The 17436-nt window shown below is 41.6% G+C and overlaps 1 protein-coding gene across 3 annotated transcripts in view; it reads right to left on the bottom strand.

The window, feature by feature from the left end:
* Positions 1–17436, bottom strand: part of ca16b (carbonic anhydrase XVI b) — a 53903-nt gene that overhangs the window by 10412 nt on the left and 26055 nt on the right. Inside the window, exons 3-14 of one of the 3 annotated variants that reach the window (XM_027010953.2) lie at positions 16736–16915; positions 14238–14386; positions 11204–11299; positions 9726–9792; positions 9425–9582; positions 7545–7740; positions 4872–5056; positions 3669–3777; positions 3510–3559; positions 2677–3412; positions 2238–2376; positions 276–314 (exon numbers count right to left, since the gene is read on the bottom strand). In XM_027010953.2, coding sequence (XP_026866754.2) covers positions 276–314; positions 2238–2376; positions 2677–3412; positions 3510–3559; positions 3669–3777; positions 4872–5056; positions 7545–7740; positions 9425–9582; positions 9726–9792; positions 11204–11299; positions 14238–14386; positions 16736–16915 — 2104 coding nt within the window. The remainder of the gene's footprint in view (positions 1–275; positions 315–2237; positions 2377–2676; positions 3413–3509; positions 3560–3668; positions 3778–4871; positions 5057–7544; positions 7741–9424; positions 9583–9725; positions 9793–11203; positions 11300–14237; positions 14387–16735; positions 16916–17436) is intronic. The other 2 variants (XM_035524582.1, XM_027010950.2) reach the window with 2 other exon arrangements.

The following is a 17436-nucleotide window of genomic DNA, read 5'->3' as shown; positions in this document are numbered from 1 at the left end:
CACAGAAAACACTTTGAGACTGACAAAACCTCCGCTTGCTCAGAAGCAAGATGTGCATTTCTACGCATCAAAAGTGTAGAAGTGCTTCAAAGGAGCAAACTCTTTTGCTTACTAAACCACTTAAAATGTTGCTTAGCCATTTTAAAATCACACACACATATAGCTAGCAGTCCTCTCCCTTCCAGTTCTCTTATGATGTCCACATAACAGACAAGTCCCACACATTTTCAATAACATGCAAACGCTGCAGAAAGGCTTGCATAAGAGCACCCTACCTGTACTTAATGCAGAGCAAAGAGCAGATGCTATTCATCCTTGAGAGATGAAAAGATGAAAAGAGAACAAGAGATGTCTGTGAGAAAAGAAAAAAGAGGTAGGGGAGGAAGGAGGGAAGGAGGGGAGAGAGAAAGGGGAGGACCCTGGGGATCACCCCCTACACCGTATCTATCCTAATGACCCTCCCTTTGAAGCCTGTATTGCTTTGTCTATGTGAGCTTAGTTGTGCTGTAACTCTCAGAGATGCTGGTGACCCCTAGATGTAGTTGGAGAGCTTTAGGACAAAGCCTACATCTGGTAAAAATAGTACAGCCAAGGTTGGGGGAGGATTTAAATTTTTTTTCCCCCTCAAAACCAACTGTCTTAATGAGAGAAGGAATCTAACACACAGGCAAATGCTGTGTTTCTCCACTCTGTTTTGGGCATCTGTGAGTTTAAGCAGATTCAGAAAAGCCTCTGAGCCATCCAGATGGATCGTAGCCTACATAAAAACCTCATTAGCCTATCACCTTGGCAACATCAGAACTTAATTTCAGCCAATAACTGCTTACATTCTGTTATTGTGAGCCCATTTTCTCTGTTGGAAACAGGCAACCATGAGAGTGCAGAAGTTTTGTTAAACAAAACATAGTGCTTACCTTTTTAAAACTTTGCCTTATCTGAAAAGCACTACAAACATTTCACCTAAACTAGGCAGCACAAGAGATTTCAGATTTCACATTAATAAAAGATAAACAGCCAGGAACAAGACAATACCGCTGCTGAATGGGGGCTTTTCTGGACACCGTGTGCCTACTGATAACACACAAAAGCACTTTATACAGTACAATACACTCATGATATTTTAATGACAAACCAAACGCATTACACTCTCTTGAGGGAGCTGTCAAGTCTCCATCTGCTTCTCTTCCGCTCACTCATCAGATAATTGTTCATTAAATCACTGACAAGCCCATTCAACTCAATCACCATTTCATTCACTTTATCATTAACTCACTTCCTTCCGCTAAAGCCAGATTGCCTATTATGGAGATCAGATTACTGCAATACGTGCAGACAAATAAAGATGAAATTAGGACCATTTGTTTCATGTTGTTGTATTGTTCACTGGGATAGGTTTTTGCCAGATTAACATCATTAAAAGAGACTTGAATAGGTTTAACATTATTTCACTTTTATACATTTTGTGCAGAACACTTATAGCTATTTGACCCATGTTGTCCCTAGCAAGTGATGTATAGCCATTTTGGCCCCTTTACTAATGCTGGTTACATTCAGGCTTCTGTAAGGGGATGATGATCCGGGATTAACCCCATTCAAGTTTTTTGAAGTAACTATAGCAACCAAACCACCCAAATAAAGATAAATCCCTTGGATATTGCAGCTTTAATATTTTTCATTCCTCTTCTGCCTCTGGCCCCATTATTCTGCATTTTTTTTGCATTTTTCTGGCATGCTCCAGTTGTCACAGCTGGCCCATAAGCCTCACAGACAGAAGCACAGCTGGGATGCCACTCCCAGAGCCTGGGGGTTCTCAGTGCTGGGTTTCCCCCACCAAGGGCACAGGAGAGGGCATGAGAACCACTGGCCTGATGATGGCACAGCAGGCTATAGGTTCTTGGAGAACTAAAGCTGATAGGCTTTGGGCTCCCTTTTAGAAATCATGGAGGTGGTATTATAGGGCCAGTGTAGTTCCAGAAATTAGATAAGGAAGATAAGTTAATATTTCAGGCCAAAGAAGAAAGCATGGCATTTTGATCACGATGTTGATTCTGATCTTTATGCTCACAATCAAGATGACAAAGTGGACCGTACGTTTAAATGCTTGATAAGACCTTATAGACTAAACTGGATGAGTTTGTGTAGGAATGTTTTCCAAACCATATTACTGAAAGTGTCTCTCCAGGAGAGCCAGGGACACCTTCCAAACCTTCACCAGACTGTGATGGTGAAGACCTTACCTCCAGTAAACCAGGACAGCCAGCAGCATGACGAGGCAGAGGAGAGTGAGAGCTGACACTACCATCAGAGGGATGATCCATTCCATCCTGCTCGCTGAGAAGCCTGGATCCCGGTGAACAGTAGATATGCTGTTTTGCTCTGAGTCATTGGCAAGCACATAAAAGAGAGGAGACTTGCACAAATATATCAAAGGCTAAAAATTTCTCTATTCTTAGAGAAAAAGTTCTTACAGGATCATCTCCAGGTAATTCACCTTTATGATATTTGACCTTTATCAGCACCTTCAGATTTAAAAAAAAAAGGTTCTTGCCAAGTTTTTAAAGGCAGAAAAAATAAAAACTTTTTATTTGTCCACATCAAAACTGTAAACAAAAGTGCAATAATTTGAGTTTGTAACTCAGTTTGACTCTCAGTGCAGGTTCTTTGTGGCTCACCTACCAGTATGAATGTAGAAAGGCCAAGGATCCCTGTCTTCATTGGTCAGCTTTGTGGAACTCGTGACAAGCTCCATGTTTGTCTTGTCACTGTCTGGCAGCCATGACATTTGTGTCACATTCCACCCTGCCGGTCTCTGAGTGACCATGGAGAGCTGCTCCTCCATGCCTCTAGATGGCACTGTGGAGGCCTCTGTATTCACAGCCCCACCCTCTTTTTCTTTTTCTTTCGATGTCGATGTTGGCACAGGAGCAGAAGGATTCTGAAGAGTGCTCTGCCCTTGCTTTTTGTCCTTTACTATCACAGTCTTTTCTTTCTTTTTTCTTTCTTCTTTCCCCTCTTCCTCTTTATCTTCCTCTTCCTCTCCTTCTTGATCACTGTCTTCATCCTCTGGCTCTTTAATTTCCGCCCCCTCCTCAGAGGGAGTGGCCTTGGTTTCAGAGAAAGTGGTCTCGGAAGTGGGAGAAGCTGGCTGTCGATTTGGGGTAGGGCTTAAGCCTGGAGACTGGGTGGGCCAGAAGGACCCAGGGAGAGAGGAGATTACACTGCCGCTGAAGCCCAGGCCCGCCAATAGTGTGCTGGTAACCACAGATGCTACCGTAGCCTGCCCGCCACTGGACGGAGGTCCCATGCCCGTTGCCATGGAGACGAAAGAGAAGGGGAGGCCAGAAGAGGCCCATGTAGAGGATCCAGAACTGATGGGGGCCATGTCTGCAGAGGAAGGTGGAGACACCGTAGGCTGGAAAATGGCAAGACAGGAAATGAGGAGAGAATACTCTACAGTGCACTCATTCTAGAAACTGTGCTCAAATGGATGTACCACCACCAATACCCACCATTCCGGGTTTTACAATTCTTGTACCTTCAAATATCCTTGTGGTATTTGCTGGAAAAATACCAAGGGCCACACAGCACAATAAGTTAATCAGGTTAACTGAAGCATTAGTGAAGGGTACATTAGGATACAAGATACTCTACAGGATTATTAGACTCACCTCTAAATAAAAGTGTTTGACTGAAGTCACTACGCTGGTCTCTCTGACACAAGGCCTGCACTCGGAACAGATACAGAACATCTGGGGACATTCGTGTGATCACTGCCCTCTGAAGGAGACACAGATACACAGGCACGTTAGTTAGGTAGCAATCATGCTTGCGATAATACTGGTGCATCAGACTGAGTGATTCAATTTCAGAAAACTAAAAGTCTTTGGGTCTATTCAGATGGAGACAGATTTTGGGTATTCGAAGTATCTCCAACACTTCCCTCTCCTTCTTTCTTATTACTCACTGATAATATGGCATGGACTGACAATATGGAAATTTGACAAGATTTAATTTTCCAGGACAAAAAATCTAAATCCAAATCCAGATTTATGTCAACATTATGCAGGCCAAAATTACATTTTACATTACATTTATTTCTTGAAGTTTCCTGGTCATTCAATTATATTCCAGACTCCCGAAATGGGAGAGCTTCATATGACAGCTTTATATGACAAAAATCGGTCTTGACTCCCTTATGCAACCTACGCTTACGTTCAAAATTGAAATAAAAATGTAAATGTGGTGCAGAAACGATTAGGGAGGCAGAATGTGTTTTGCAGTGAAGAGAAGTAATTGGGATTTGCCCATAGTGGGTGGATTTCTACAATTGAATCCAAATCTAATTTGGCCAAGCCAGAAAAAGATTGGCAGGTTTCATCAGAGAAGTTTCCTTAGCGTGCTGGGCCCTTCCGGGTTGTCATGGATACTGCAAGCTGAAGACAATTCTGGCAAGGTGAGTGGTGGGGGTGGGTGGGGGAGATCTCATTCATCAGACTCCTAGGAAGACAGACTGCATGCTGTCCAAATCCATCAGTCCTATAAAGCGCATCAGGGCTTATAAGAAAGGTAGCAGTCCAAACTCTGGTCTCAGGGGGCCCTACTTTTCAATTTGTTTTTTTTCAATATCTTCTTGGGAGTTTAGTGAAATGATTATAACTGGGCTATTATTTAACCTGACACTACTGATGGAGGTAGGCTCTCCAAGAAAAATAGTCAGGGTTAAAATAACAAGGGTCTGATTGAGTCAGCAGTGCCTTTATCACATGATAGATGAAATAAGTTTGTTTGCTATGGTTAAAACTTCAGCTACTAGGGTCTGCTGTTACGTTTCTGTTTGTTGAGCTGTACAGTTAATGAGATGGAATACTCACTGTATGCTGCTCACTGGTCTGTGTGAAGGTTTTCTCAAAAGCCACTTCTTCCTTCACCCAACTGTAGGACACGAGGAAGCCCAAGATGGGTGGGTGGTAGACGATCGACGGCCGGTTCCAGGTCAGCACCAGGGCAGTCTGGTTCAGAGGATGAACTTTCATGTTGTCAGGGATGCTGCTGCAGACTTGAGACATAAAGAAAGATAGGGAGAGAAAAAGAACTGAGAGACATTTTTGATAATCCTATCAAAATATGAAATCCTATATTATTTCATCATATACATTAAAACAAGGTACACAGTTAAGAGAACTCCTCTGTAATCCTACATGTTTTTGAGCCTGGACAGATCCTGCTCTGAACAATAAAATCTATGAACATCATTGCTCTCACCAGGCTCTTAAAAACACTACACATATGTGTACAAAAATATGCACTATCATGACCTGTATATCTGTACATCTTATTTTTTCTAGTAAAATAAAATATGGGTTGTCTTATGACAAAATTCAACAACTGGCACTTCGTTTTTTTCTTTTCCAATAAGGCTGACCACAAAACCTTAGGAGTAAAAGGATTCAACAAACACAGCAAAGCCTTTTACTCTGTGTGTGTGTGAGAGAGAGAGAGAGAGAGAGAGAGAGAGAGAGAGAGAGAGAGAGAGATGTAATTGAGAGAAAAACAAGGAACTCAGGTCCTCTGCTCTCAGCTTCGGAGAGCAAGGCAGAGTTCCCTTCATTTGATTATGGATGGTGTGATTGGAGATAAATGAGGTGAATTACAGTGGGAGCGCTGCCCACACCTCAGCTGCTCAGGTTCCTGTGCGTTCACGGCCTACAGGCTGGAAGTGAACCTAAATCTTTTATTGCCGTATGACTCACCAAAGTGTTCCCACCAGAAACTGCTTCAAAAAAGGCAAATAATACATGAGTTCATCTCAGTCTGCATCTGCCTCTAGGCTTTTAAACAGCCTCGATATATATATATATATATATATATGTGTGTGTGTATGTGTGTGTGTGCGCGCGCTTGCATGCGAGGGTTGTAGTGGTGCATGGCCTCTAGATGGTGGTACAGACTTAACTGAGGTGTCTGTCTGAATCCTGCAGCATTGTCCATTGAGCTAATGTGATATCTACTGCCAAAAGGGCTTTAGTCACCTGGGATGACAGTGCATCAGTTCTTTTCAAAGGAAACAGCGCCCTCTTTCCCACTGCATGCTAGAGATGAAGTTGTTTTGCCTTTCAATCATCAAAACCATCAATAATGGCAGCAACTCCAGGATTAATAAAAAAATAAAAAATCTGGAACATATTCTGGAACAAATCTGGGGCACACTAATCAGTCTTTTCACAAAGATTGTATACAACACTACTGTTATCAAAAGAGCAAGGGTAAAAATATTAGCTATGATAATAGTTGCGGTACCCTTGATGATAGAAATAATTTTGCTATTGATGTCCCTTATCACACAATCTCATTTCTAAAGATGTTTTCTGCATGCAGTGCTTTCATTAGGCAGGGTGGACCACATACGTGATCCTTGATAAGGTCATTATGGTAAGAGCCCGTTAATGGGCGTATCAGCACCAGCAACCTTTCAACAAGTCGGTGATAAACAAGGCTGGATGGAAGGGGGGAAGCAGACAGAGAGACGAGAAGAAAGAGTGAATGGAGAACACAGGGTGATTATGGAAAGGGCATCAACAGTGAAAGTCAGCCTCAATAGCTTTGTCAGTCTGAGTGACACAGCAAGAGACCATTATCTTCATCAGTTCAATCATCAGAATGCTAATCACTGCTGCCAGGAGTGTCCCCAGTAATAACCCCAAACGCAACCTCTGTGCAGTTGCTTCTCGTGTGGAGCTTTACCTTTTTTTGAGTAAACAAGTTGGGATGGCAAGTCGCTAGGAAGAGGCAGTCACGCTCTGAGACAAACCGCTTAGCTTACAGTAAGAAGAGTGTGAAAGACTGAAAAGACACGAGGAAAATGTAACAGCCAGAAATTCATGACTAAGACAGAGAGACAGACCGGCCAGAAATTGCTCTCTTTGCAGGGTTTTCACAACCCATTCCACTTACTTGCCTCAATTGGATTTTTACATTTTTTACTTCAGAGTATTCATTAGCATGGGTTTATTTTTAGAATGAGTAATAATGATTATTACTCCGCTTCTCAGCTATGTTACATTGCTCCCTACTTCATCACTGCCAAGAGCAATCAATTCCCTCTGCCAGGGATGGAAACAAGTCATCATTTATGGAGAGAACATGCACACTCCTGCCCATGAGCTCTGATTGGCCCGGACAAGCACACTGACATAGGCAGTCACTTCATGGTACTTTCCACTAACATATAATATTAATTCAGTTCATTCCCAGGGGCACTTAGTATCCCAGAAACACCAAGTCCTTCCACTTAATGTGCTGAACAAGTGAAACTACAAACAAGAAGTCACTTCAATTTGTTCAATAGCTTGGTATTATACCAAGATTGGTATTATAATACTTGGTATTATAATAGTTTGTCACTGTTGCCTTATTATCTACAGATTTTCTAGTACGATAGCTTAAAACATTCAATGAAGAACGCTTCATATAATAAAATTAACCAGACTTTTAAAAACCAAAATTATAATATTTGCCTTGACAAACAAAATTTTTCCCTCACTTACTTCTGGAGGTCTCAGTGTCTGTGGAGCTAGCCTGTCCATCCGTCATCGGGTCTGAAAGCCAGGCGTCCTTCACTGCTGATCTGAAGAGAAGCCTGCCATCCAAGTCTTGAGTGGGCCGATGATTGTTCCTGAGGTACTCCACTGACTTTACATGGTCCTGCTGCTCAGTGGTGAAGATAGAGTAGAATGCCTCCAACTGCAGCAAACATGGAGGGAAATGGTCAATTGACCAAAAGACTAATTTAAAGTATACTAACCATTGGTCATCAAATTAGAATACCCTTCTGAATACCCGTGTTGTACTGTACACGCATACGCGTGTTGTACTGTGTATGACTATGTATGTGACAAATAAACCAAACTTGAACCCTCTGAGAAATGAACAGAATCATACTTAAGTTGTCAGTGACACTGCACACATACAATCATCCACTCACACTGCCAATTTTCACTGAAGGCCTTGGCCTCATCATGAAACCGGTACACTATGTTATGACATGTCTGTCATTGTCTGTCACTGTGCTAGCTATTAAGTGATTACACATGTCTTGAAAAATGTTACCACTTTCTCAGGTTGCCTTTGTGAGACCGTTTTACTCTGTCAGACATGTTGTGTAAAATGATGCTTAACGTGAACGACACGTCCAGGAGGGCGGAAGAGACAGGGTGCTCTGTAAGACCAGAGTGTATGGACTGAGTGAGGTGTTTTAATACAGCAGCTCTGATAATCCCTGCTGGAAGCGGAAGCTGCATGTGCATTCACACAGACTTTTAGGACATGACTCACTAAAACCTGGGTACAGCCAAAAATAAACAGGGCTTGTGACTGGTTAAGGCATTTGACAAATGCCAATCAGGGAGGAGGAAGTTCTTTGTATAGATCATTAATTGTATGTGCATTCAGTTATATGATGGTTTATGAAGAGTTTTTACAGCTGTATGATTCATAAAGCTAATACCAGCTTTGATAAATTAGATTCTTCTACTATAATAATCATGGACAGTTGTACTGAGTTTTGAATAGTGTTATCAGTAATCTATCAGTACTGTTGCCCACAAGGGCTCAATGCTTGGTGAATTAAAATGTAAAATTGTGTTGCACCATACCTCATCTTAGAATTTATGCTTCTTCACACAGGCAGCTTTGTGTAGATGGATGTGTAAATCTATTTAGGTGCTTCGTGCAGTAAATAAGAAAGTGTTGTTTGCAGTAAATAGGAAGCTTCACAGAGTAATAGAACTGCGGAGTTAGGACTCAGTGGCAGAATGGGACTTTCAGCTTGGTTTAAAACCCTCTTGTGCACATCCTGGCACTGGCCAGGCACATTTATATGCCAAACAGCAGGCACAGATGAATCCCACCTGGGTGTGTGTGTGTGCGTGAAAAAGGGTTATGAATCTCCAGGAAGGGAGCAGGCAGCAGTCGGTTCCGAGTGGAGAGCACACAAGCTGGGGGTAATGTTTAAACATGATTGTGTGTGTGACATTCATCTCACGGTCTCCCCAGTCCCATTTCTCCTGAACAATGATTGTTTATGTTCCACACTGCAGCTTTCTCCTACCTGTGGCCATCTTTACAAAAACCTAATCTGACTTAAAGGCAGTGGGATAATTTAGTGATTTATAGAAGATCCTCACGGAGGCCATAGGGAGCAAAATTGCTAGGTCTATAAATGTGGATGTGGAAGTGCTGAAACCTCACACTATTTTGCTCTGTGGTTTCTCTCCCAGCTGAACTAAAGCATCTTGAGCAAATAAATAAAACTAAAATAACTAAATAACCTTATTTGTAAAGATAGTGTCAAAATGATTGTATATGGGTATGTGTGTGTGTTTGTGTGAATGAGTAAGTGAGAGAGAATGTGGGTGCATATGTTTACCTGGTGGTAGGACAGATAAACAGGTTGACTGAAGATGATCCATTCCACTACTTTACTGCATGGCGGTGTTGTCAGGGAGCCGGTGTAGCGGTAGTAGCTCCCCAAAGACGATGGCAACAGGTCCCTCAGGATGAAAGGCCCAAGGGTTGTCTCCTTCTCTGGAAAATGCCAGACACACAACAAAGATACCACCCAAGCTAATGTAAATACCAACAGTTATTAAGCTCAGGCTCACAATGTCATCACACTGCCACTTTGTGTTTCATGGTAAAGGAGACAACCATTTTAATTTGGAACTCACCATGATGGACAACCCGTTTGAGTCCTGTGATTATGGGATCTGCTGCCACATTGTCCTTCCTCCCTATCTGCAAAATTCAGTGTGAAAAGTTCAGTGATTCTGTCTGCTCATATATATATATATATATATCCTTATATGGTCTATATAAGCATATCTTGTGTACACACCTCATTGGTACCATGAATTAGTCACAAGCGGATGAAAAAATGCTTAAATGGAAGAAAGTTCTGATGTGCTGATGTAAGGACTTCTTATTTGTGCAGGGGAAGACTATTATTCAGGTCATTAGGTGGCATGTATTCATTCTTAATCTCTAGAGTGGAAAGCCTTCGCTTGGTGGGACACCAAGGCAGAACCCTTGGGAACCTCTAGCAAGGGAGCTGCACATGGATTATCTGTATAAAACCCAGAGGCATGGACACATCCTGCTTTAAACGACACCATTCATCTGGTTGCTAATAGCACTAAGCCATAACACTGTCAGAGCTGGCTGTGAGTGGTTAGATCCCCACACACAAACAGCCTCTCACTACCCGACTACAGACCTACATAGAACACACCTGTGCTCCACTTTCTGCCTGAGGAATAGACCTGTCGCCCGAGGGACAGTGTGTGAAATGTGCATGTGCCGAGAAAAAAGAAGAGGCAACTAATGTTTTATGTGTAGGGGCAAAAGCAGCAGAATGACAAAGGCGATAATACAGGATTGGCTCCAGGCTCACGTCTTGCTCTGGTCGCTGTGCCTTTAAATAAACCACTTAAATCCGAGCTGTGCCAGCAGGGCTGCCTTCTGCTCCTGCCCTGCCTCTACAGCAGTTGCGGGGGTTATAAAGCCACACTGAATGGTACAGGACAAAGGCACCGCCCTACCCGTAATACAGCAAATACTCCCCAAGTGGCTGTTTCTGCAATCACGCTCAAAACCTTTTCAGAGACCTGTGAAAAACATCCCGATCTGTACTATTCACTGAAATGAGCATGTTAATGCACTTGCAAGAAATAAAACCAGGAATGATCAGACCACACGGTGCTCCATGGGACACAGGTGAGAGTTGAAGCAAAGTGCGGACCAGTGTTCCCGTCTTCTTTTGCCTTTCTTTTAATATTCTGTCCACCAACATAAGGCAGTTTTCTCTGCTGTTGTTTTGCCTGATGCTGTTACCCCCATAATGGCCACACCTTTGAGCTACACTGACCAAACTAAATCAAACGGACTGAAAATTTTAGGTTCCTCTGCTTTCTCTCTTCCATTTTCTTGCTAAAGAAGCAGACTCTTGTGGGGTGATAGTCCCTTTGGATCAAATGTTTCTAACCACTTTTTTAAGTGAAAGGTTTGTTTTAGTGCAGTTTTAGTGAGATGCTCAGTGATTGGAACATATCAGACATGTGAGCCAATCAAATACTCACTTAGGCTTCTCGCAGTGGCTGTGCTTAATGCTCCTTTGTATGTATCAGCAAGTGCAGAGGAGGCTCCTCACCTGAAAGAAAACTGCCATGGCAGCGATGATTCTCCTCTCCTTTATCGCCATAGTGAGACTGTCAAAGTCGTCTGAATTATAGAAGTAAATCTGCATCTGTGAGCACAGACAGCCAAATGCAATCAGCTTTCATTTGTCTTTCATAAACTGACAAGGCAAAAGGCAGTTCACACCTATGCCCTGCAGCGCAATAAATGTTAGCCAAAAAATAAGAACCAAGTGGCCGTTATTTGTGAGGGAATCGCTTTGAAATGATTTCCTTTTTCCAGCAGACAATTCCATTCTCTTGCTCTATGGCAAACGTGTACAAATAAACATAGTACCCCACGCATTATTCATCCTCTCACAAGAGGGATTTAGGGCAAAAACAAAGCTCCACATGAAATCTCTTAAGTACGATCAACATTTTGTTCATGGGGCCATGAACACTGTCTCGTTGCAATCACAGAAATGAATTTAAAATAAATGCTAAATCCACCATTTGCCACAGAACAAGCAGGAGGACACAAACACTGAGGGAGAGGAGAAAGAGCGATTGTTGAATTGATGGTGAATAGGATTATGGCTCTCTACGACAATCACATTCCAACTGCGCTAATTCTCTGGCAACCCCTCATCTTTGTACTTCATTCCCTTCACACATTTGAGCTCCCTCACCATGTAAAACTGTGGCTGTTCAGTCATCGACCTTCTTCACTCCCAACAAGCGGCTTGCCGTGCACATAGCCTGCTCGCTTTAGGTCACGACAGGCAAAAATCTTGTTCCTTTCCTTAAGCCCATGTTTAATGGGCCTTGACATGCAGTGTTTACACAATGGCAGCAAACTTCACAGATGTCACTTCTGTTGGCAACTCAGTTTTAACTGATAAGTGGGCATTGGGCCAGGGGCCAGCTGAAACCGCGTGGGAATAATTGGACGCGGCTCACAGCAGCTCCTCTGTGTTCTGTGCAGATATTGTTCACCAGGGTGTTGATAGTGCCATATGTCTATAATGTCAGTTATGCTATGAAGTTGATCCCTCTAACAAGGTCAGAAAGAGATGTCCACCACCAAGTGAGGTTGGATGGAAGACCAAAACTTCATCCAGCAATTCTCCATTCAGAATAATTCACTCCAAAGCTCCAAGTGATTTTCTGTGCAAACGTTTCCTTGGAAGGGTCACTTAAATATGATGAGGCTTAATCCACATGCTGACCTCTGTGTAAACATATTTCAGCTTCAAGTTAACTGAGATGGCTGCTGTCATACATTATTGTTAAAGAAATTATGAAAAGTTTGAATTTGATTGATTTTATACTGGAGACAAAAATGTGATGTTACATACTACAACACTTCCAATCTCCACTGTCAATGTAATAAAAGAAGCTAAAATAAATAACGTGTTTTTGTAACTCCAGGTTCTGTGTCAGTGAACTTGTGGTTATTTCTGCCTCAGTTTATTTTGTCCTTGAATAAACGTTTAGCTGAAATAGCTAGTGATCTGCCCCTAAAACCAAGAACAGTATGCCTGGTAGTGCACTGTTACTCAGGAACCCATGACATCCAGCAAAGAGCAGATGACCACCAAGCAAAACTCTCATCCAAACAGAGTAATTAAGACCAAACACTAGAAGAAACATTCTAGAAAGAATTAATCCTCTAATATAGAAGAAAGCACAGAGTAAAAGTCTTGCTAATGAAAACCAATCATTCTCCCTCAGAATTCCTTTAAACCACAGCCTTTAATGGTGTCCATTTATTCTGTGTATTAGCATTCACAGACAGAAACATATTAGCCAGTTTTCACAAGCTTTAAATCACATTAGCCAATTTGCTTACCCCCAAAAGCTTATTTACTCACTTAGCATTGATCTGTCTGATAAACAAATGCACCTACATATGTTTCACCAATAGATGTGAATACAATAGGACAAAGAACACAAAGACACATAACATAAATACCTAAGCATATGTATGTATATTTAAAACAGCTAAATATATACTATGTTAGTACTTGAGCATATGTGATATGGTAAAAAAAAAATGTGTGGGATGCATTCTGCATTTGTAATTATGTATAAATGTTAAGTGCTGTATTTTTAGAATAAGGTTTCAGACAATTAGCCATGCACTGTTATACTGATTATCTCTGGTGCTGTCACGTCTCATCTGTACAAATGAATGGACTAATTCTTTTTACCTTTCTTATAATCAGCCTTGCCACCTACAGGCTATTCATAAAAATAATGTTGGAGCCTGTTTTCAAGGCAGTGCTGAAAAGCATTTCGGTCCTAATAGCATATTTCATAATCATAATGGCTTCATATGTTTTGAACGGGTACAAAATGATAGCAGGACTGATGATTATAATTGAAAAGCGGAAGTGTGCTGGATTTAGAAAGTAAGAGATATAGAAATGTCATAATGCCTGGAAATTAAAGTGGTTAAAAAATACTGAATATATATTTATATGCCATTAAGGAAGTCACATTCTATAAGTAGATGTAAACCAGCTAATTTAATCAACAGCTGAAAGACAGGAGGGATCCACAATTAGCACCATTATGATTTCTCCATCTAATTCAGCAGATTATTTAAAATGCAATACATCAGTAGAAGACAACCTCAGTTCCCCTGAAATCGCCAGTTAAATGAACTCCTACACAGTTCAAATGAGCCTTCTCCGGGCAAGAGTGGGCTCGTATGAACTCTGCTGGAGCTCATTTAAGACTGACGAAGACAATTTAACACTGGTGGTTTTATAGTGAGAGTACATGCTTGAGCATGGCTAATTTCTTGAATTAACATAGTTGGATTGGAGCCAAGGAGGCTGAGAATGGAATAATGGATATTAGAAGGCTAAGAAAGCTTGACACCTATAGCTCTTTAGCTAAACTCAGCAAGCATCTTGTTGATCAATAAGACATATTGAACTGCACAGGAGAAAGGAGTTATTCAGCGTGTTGCATGCCAGTTTAAGCAATGGCAATTAGTCCTATCTGGAGTTATCCCTTCCAGAGCTGGAGCGAAAATGAGTAGTACTTTTGCATTACCTCAACTGGAAACCTCTTGCCATTAATGCTGTGCTCTGAGCCGGCTGAGCCATTGGAGTGGCCCCAGTGAAACTCCACCTTCTCTGCCTTGAACCGCCCAGGTAGCGCCGCCCCTCTTACAAAGTAGTCATTCTTCAGAAGAATGGAGACTGGGAAGGAAAAGGACGGGCACGGTGGAGGGAGGGGACAAGAGGAAGGAAAGAAGGAAGACACACAATTCATTGCTGCAAAGTTCAATAACTGACCACTTCTGCCATTTTGGAGATCTCCTCACAGATCTCTAGACTGGGTGGGGAGCCTGCAACAGGAACAATGTGAAATTCTTACTATGCCACTTCCACCCCTGCTGCCTTCACATCTGTGGCGGGTGTCTCCCACAAGGTGCTGCAGGGAGGACTACGACAGCAGCAAATTAAGATGAAAAATCCTCTCACGCACAGGCAAATGGAGCTTTGTCCAAGTGCGATTTCCTAATTAGTCCCATTTAAAATGTTTGAAAGAATGAATATCACTGAGAGATCTCAGTGTGCACCCTGTAGTCTGGAGAATGGTGAAAGCGACACATTGAAAAGAGTTCCACATGGTCTCCAATGACTTCATCACCTCAAGCATAGCCTGTCACATTTAGCTACATTAAAAGTGGCCTCTCTCCTCTTTAATGCATGAAATGACATATTAATTTAGATATGCCACAATTTCAAATAGCCTGTACAAATCCCCCTCTGTACAAATCTCTTTTTTTGGGGGGAGACAAGATAATAAGGCAAGTAAACCCTAGCTTAGAGAGATGTCTTCCAACTATGGTCAGAGCCAACATTTTAATTACTCTTTATGCCCTACAGTAAACACATTCTGTCAAACTGAGTTCCTGTTTGCATTATATGCTTCTTAACATTTCAGGTAGTTAATAATTACCTCACAGAAATCTTGACACAGTAGAAACACAGTGTTAGATGAGGTGAATACTAAATTGTTTATGTTGAATACTAAATTGTTTATAAGAGAATCAGTAAAAATGAACATCACAAACTAAGCAACTGTATACACTAGGTTTGAACTATTTACTTTCTGTGAACTGAGAACAACACACTGACAGCCTAGATTATTATCTGTCAATTCCCCATTCATCTGTCAATCTGTCAATTTCCTGTTCATTTAAGTAGGCCTCATTCATTCTAGAGGACCTACAAACCCTTAAGAACATCCTAATGAAGACTTTGACAGGCTTCAAATAGGGAGGTTATTCTCTATCATATCCACATCTGATAACACTCCAGCCTGCCAAACACTCCCGTGCAGGCACGGGAGACTTGGTGGACGCCTCAGCACAGCGTCTAGCTCGGATGGTGGGGAATCACTTGAGCTAGTCTGCGGCCACTCGAGCTTTAGCCAGCAGATCCGGCGTTTAATCCTGGGGCGTGTGAGGGGCTCAGCGTACAAATAAACAAACTGGGTGAGAGTGGCGTTTGAGGAGGCGCGGCAGAGAGTGCACAGAGGGAGACGAAAGCGAGCATGAAATGGAGGCCTGTGGTGACTTTACATCTGCACATCTACACACACAAGCATGCGCACGTGTGTGTGCAGGGGGCTGAGGGTGGGATGTTGATGGATAAAGATCCTGTGTACACTAAAGAGGCCATGGTGTTTAGAGGATCTAATACAGTGATCTGTAAACTGAAGCAGAGCCCCCACTGTGTAAAGTGGGCACAGTGTGCTGATGGGTTTGCTACAAGCATCCTGGATCACAAATAATAGCCGTGTACTATACACTCTGGGTACGGCCTGAAACACAGTGTGGTGACTTTATCCACATTAAAGCTTAGAAACACTCCCTCAATCCTAGCAGCCCTTTTGAGAGCAAATAAAGTACAAATGTGATGCATGTATTTTGCTTAAATACATTTTTATATACATATGTAGTTGAAGCTCTTAATTTGTATCTGGATGTTTATTTTTGCTTGTGATATCAGCTGTCAAGCATTATCATAAATGCTGTCCAAGGTTTCAGCCCCACAGCAGGCATTAAACAGGACCCAGTGAGCTCTTCAATCCAAAGCCAATACATGGTGAAGCAAAGGCCAAGATCAATGGGGATGTGTCCAAGTTTGTGAAAGCGTGTTTGATATATGTTTGTGCTTGTTCTTTATCTGCAGCACGGGGGGAGGGGCAGTTAGCCAGCTCACTTCAAACATAGACCTGATGCAATCATGTGTCATGATGAAATATAGCAGTGAAAAACTTTGTACCACTCACACAGGCCAATTATTTCATTATTCTTTAAAAATTAAAAAAATGGTTGTAAAGCAAAAGACATAAAAGTCATAAAAGAAGTCGGCTTCTTTGCAGATGTAATTGGCAACATGATCAGTGTAACCCACAGATAGCAGTATCTGTCTTGTATAATTAATTCAATATTAATTTCTGTGACTTCTGGAACAACACATGATGATATGATATTATGATGTGAATATTATAAGGTAACTCATGTACTGTCTAACCTGTTTTGCCTGTGTTCTTCATAGATGTTTTGTTAGATGACTTGACCTCAAAGCCCTCCAGGGTGAGTTCTTGGCACTCTTGAGAGATCTGGGCTTGTTCATCTGGGATGTCCACAGGTGACTGATTCTTCTCGCCACACTCAGGGTATGCTGATGCCCATCTCCATGGACCATGCGCCCCTGTGAACAGATACACAACCAGAAAACAAAAGAATAAAATATTCTCACCTCACATATTTGTGCAAAGCTAATAGCACATTTTTGTCACCTTCACCTCATTAGGCTTAAAACTAATATTGTTTTTAATTAGTTGGTAGTATGTCATATCAAATAAAACTCTGAAATTTGATAACTTTGCTGTATACTGATCAGAGTTTACAAGCAAACAAATAAACAAGTAAAGATAAGCCTCAAGAACAAAAAATAAAACCTAAAACCTAAATAAAATAAAACAAAATAAAATAAACATGTTGCTAGAACATCTTCTGAGTTCCTGGGCCAAAACGTTCTTAACTGGCCATGCCAATCACACAACTGTTCATCATCTGGAAAGAGTACATTCTCCTTTGATAGCCAACCATTTTAGGAGAAATACAGCATCATGCTATATTACTTGAGATGAAAAATAGCAATGTCAAAATATTAAGAGTTCAATGGCATAAATATCATTTCCTTAAACACAGCTATCTCCTTCTGCCAAC

Source organism: Electrophorus electricus, chromosome 3 (assembly GCF_013358815.1).
Source record: "Electrophorus electricus isolate fEleEle1 chromosome 3, fEleEle1.pri, whole genome shotgun sequence".
Taxonomy (NCBI): domain Eukaryota; kingdom Metazoa; phylum Chordata; class Actinopteri; order Gymnotiformes; family Gymnotidae; genus Electrophorus; species Electrophorus electricus.
This window is presented reverse-complemented; position numbering and strand designations above follow the sequence as displayed.